Below are 3708 nucleotides of genomic sequence, written 5' to 3'. Positions count from 1 at the left end.
GCACCTGAGTTTTCAATTGTACGAGTCGCGGGTTTTGATATACTAGATAATTCAGTATAGACTTGATGTAACCAAGGGGTGACGCTGTTTTGAGATTTGCACATTGATGTATATAAGCACAAAGTGATTTATGTTGTCGCTCTGTATTGAGCATCGTGTGAATCCATGTGCAAATAGATGTATGCATACAGGTTGTTATATATATATATGCATGCGTGTGTGTATGTGTTGGAGGTTGATGTTTTATGCCTCGGATGATGGACATATTATGAGGATGATGTTTACCTTTCTTTTCTCGACGGCTAGGTTTCAAGCCCAATAACAGTGCAAATATATAAACCTGTATAACAACTTGGTCTTGTAACCTAGGATCAACTCAACAACCGATTTAATTTGGTCAAATTTTTGGCCCAATGAATATTTATTAATATTCTCAATGCTCCAACATAAAATGCAATTGCCAGTTTCCTTGCCGATTTCTGCTTAAAGCACAACTTTAGTCCATTTTCTATACAAGGTAATCAACAAGAGGGCACCGGCTTGGCAGGAGAGACCGCATATTAAGCCTATCCACAAACCCTGACGAGCAATAAAGCATAAAAGTGAATAATAAGGAAGATTAAAAACAGAATTACGGAATGTAATTAATTAACTACTTGGGTTGAAAAAGAATTATAATCTTCACCTTATCATAAAGCTTAAACTTAAATCCAAGAAGGCCTGCAATTGGCATTCCAATGAAATAGAAAGTACCCAAGTTAGCCCACACTGCCAAGAGCTGCCAACCAATTCCTCTGGCCACCCCTGCAACATAGAAAATTAGAATCATTAACTTCAATCTGGAAAAACATTTAAGACAAAAATGCTGGTTGGTGGTACTTCAAACCTGATAAGACTCCCTGAAAAGAATCAATTGTTATTGAGATCAAAAGCAGGGGTGTCATTGACCCAAATTTCTTTATAATTATAGAGCTGTTACTAAAGAAACCAGCCCAGATACTATGACCAAATGCTAAAGCAAGGACAACTGCAAGAGCTAGAAGGACGGAAAGCTTGAGTGTGACAGCCATGGCATTCCTTGCCCGAGTAGGACGTCCAGCTCCCAACTCATTTGAAACCCTTGTGCTGTAAAATGTTTTTGAGTTTCTCAGTATTTATAATCTTAGAGATTTATGAACAACTGGTAGAAGATATTCAACAAACTAACCTTGCTGCAGCACTAAGGCCATAAGTAATCATGTAGGCAATGGCTTCTGTATTCACGCTTATCACAAAAAAAAAAAAAAAAACCATGTCAATCTTCAAAATGATTAAGATTAAAATAAAGGGAATAACCAACCAATACACTGTCTAACATGGACTCTTCAATTTACCCTAATTTATTTGTCTTACTTTTTTTTTTTGGAACAATTTATTATTCATATGGGTATTGACACCTGTTTTCCAAAAATTAATGTAAAGAACATTTGTCGAAAACATGATGTATCCGTGTCTGATACCCTATCCTAATTCCATGTAACGTAATAGAGTCAATACATATTTGAAAACTATGGTGCCAAGCTTACCACATTGCAATCAATGAAGTAGTAACTTCTGCATTAGGCATCAAGCCTGCTAACAACACAAGAAGCTCGAACGCCCAGTACTCCAAACTGGCAAAAAGAGTAGCAAGGTTTCAAGTTTATAAGAGTCCTTCTGCCAGAATGTTATTTTGTTCCTCATATTATCAGAAATGATATAGTAAGAGAAAAATTTGATCAGATGTTCGAAAACTCACCAAACCATTGCTGCAGAAGGGAGGGCTAATTTCAGGTTTGTGAGAATGTACTGAAACGATTCAAACGACATTCCTTGCCATGTTTGCTCAAATTTCTTGGCAGAAAACACATAAACAGCTAGCAAAAGAAATGAAATCCATAGTGAAACTGAAGCTGCTAATGGAGCTCCTTTGAAACCAAGATCTGTCCAATTGACCAAAGAGTACACAATGCCGAAATGAAAGCCCAATGGAAGGACCGAGAACCAGACCAGGGGCATTACAACGCTTTGTGTCTGAAGAAATCTCAAAATGTTTTGCACGAAGCCGTATGCAAATAAACCTGGAATGAGATACCCAATGTACAAGCCTGCAGTTTTTGAAATTTGAGCATCTTGTCGGAGCAAGACAAGTATCGGCTCGGTGTAGAACCATAAGATTGATATGAAAACAGAGAAAAGGAAAGAAATGATGCAGGATGCTTGGAGATAAATTCCCAACACCCTGTATATTTTTGCACCGAATCCTTGACCACAAAGTGTCTCTAGTGCTCCACTTAGTCCTGTCTAAAACAAGAACAGGAGAAAGATCAAAAAGTCAAGCAGCAAATGCTAGACAAAATATTGACAAATAAATTAAACCATTGGTCCAGAATGGAAGGATTGTTAGGACAAAAAGACAAAAGATTAAGCTTTAATGAACAATTTTTTTCCAAGGACTAAACTATTTCTTGGTCCAGCAATAGACCTTAAGCCGAAAGAGGAAGAGATGGGCTCAGAGAGAGGGAGGACTGGGAAATTAATTAATGATTTTGTCCTTAGCCATATAAGAAGACAGTCACATAGATTTCTTTCGAAACTAGACATAATAAATTAAAGAAATAAACACATGATCGTTTATTTAAATACGAAATGAAAACTAACCATGAAAGCAAAGCCGGTGACTGTGGCCCAAGAATTTGCAAGTGTTGCACCAGCAAGCTCAAGCTCTCCAAGGTGTCCAGCAAACATGACAGACACCATAGTTATGGAAAAATAGAAAACATTTGTAAGAATCATTGGAAGTGAGAAGATAACTTGATTCTTGGCCTCGTGCAAGTCCAATACTTTCTTCCACCACCTTCCTCGATCATGCTCATTTGCCTCTGATAACAAGGCAGCTGTATCTAAACCTGTGTTTGATGATGGCATCTCTATCTTCTTCTCCTTTGGCAGCTCTCAAGGAGAAAACAATTGATCTTATCAACTTAAAGCTGGTGGCTGTCTTAATTCCTTCTATACCAAGTGCATACATTTACACATATACACACACACACACACACATATATATATATATATATAGTTGAACAAGTCAATGAAAAAGCAAATTGTGGTCACAATTCTCAAATTAATGATGCACGTGAATGATTTGAATTGCTGTCAAACAAATTAAACACAAGAGACAAAAGAAATTAATTTCATATGAAAGACATGGCAGAGAAATTAATATTGGTACTGAAGATTGAAGTAATAATGGGGCTATTACCTCGTTAGATACCCTATTTATTTAATTAAACAGTAACAATTGCCCATTTAATTAAGATTGAAGATTGAAGTAATAACGTCAATTGACATGGTAAAATGACATGTTATGATATAACATTTTAATGTGAGATAATAATATGATAATGTAATATTTTTCAACATCTAATTTATCACGTTCCAAATGCATAACATAACAGACATCACATGCTCATGAAATGAGTCCCATAAACATATAAAGCAAAGGATATTATACGAATCAAATGTATTGTCTCCAAAAGTCACTTCAAAATTTACATTTTACAAAACTTTAAGTCACCAAATGCAATCAAAATGCAATAAATTCTAAGAAATATACAACATTATCCATCTAATTAACTAAAATCAAATAGTCACATCAAAGTTTATATAAATTAAATGGACAGATGCTAA

The 3708-nt window shown here is 35.7% G+C and overlaps 1 protein-coding gene across 1 annotated transcript; it reads right to left on the bottom strand.

Annotated features, from left to right (window-relative positions):
- Positions 1–315: 315 nt before the first annotated feature.
- On the bottom strand, positions 316–3072 carry LOC110419219 (protein DETOXIFICATION 18-like). The gene is made up of 7 exons (XM_021432186.2): positions 2680–3072; positions 1778–2322; positions 1566–1652; positions 1208–1264; positions 887–1125; positions 686–804; positions 316–579 (listed from the first exon to the last, which is right to left on the bottom strand). Exons 1-7 carry the CDS (start codon positions 2944–2946, stop codon positions 484–486), a joined length of 1410 nt encoding a protein of 469 aa, XP_021287861.1. The 5' UTR covers positions 2947–3072; the 3' UTR covers positions 316–483.
- Positions 3073–3708: the final 636 nt, after the last annotated feature.

This window comes from Theobroma umbraticum, unplaced genomic scaffold (assembly GCF_002168275.2).
Source record: "Theobroma umbraticum cultivar Fairchild unplaced genomic scaffold, ASM216827v3 scaffold_67.0, whole genome shotgun sequence".
Classification (NCBI taxonomy): Eukaryota; Viridiplantae; Streptophyta; class Magnoliopsida; order Malvales; family Malvaceae; genus Theobroma; species Theobroma umbraticum.
The sequence above is the reverse complement of the archived record's forward strand: the minus strand, read 5'-3'. Positions and strand labels throughout refer to the sequence as shown.

What these genes read in the sequence shown, in the direction of transcription:
- LOC110419219 (XM_021432186.2), bottom strand. Translation starts at nt 2,946, where the DNA reads ATGCCATCATCAAACACAGGTTTAGATACAGCTGCCTTGTTATCAGAG. An exon ending in CCTTCTGCAGCAATGGTTTG is followed by an intron (nt 1,653 to 1,777) that starts GTGAGTTTTCGA and finishes TCTTTTTGCCAG; the next exon opens with TTTGGAGTACTGGGCGTTCG. An exon ending in AGTTTAAGCTTTATGATAAG is followed by an intron (nt 580 to 685) that starts GTGAAGATTATA and finishes ATTGCTCGTCAG; the next exon opens with GGTTTGTGGATAGGCTTAAT.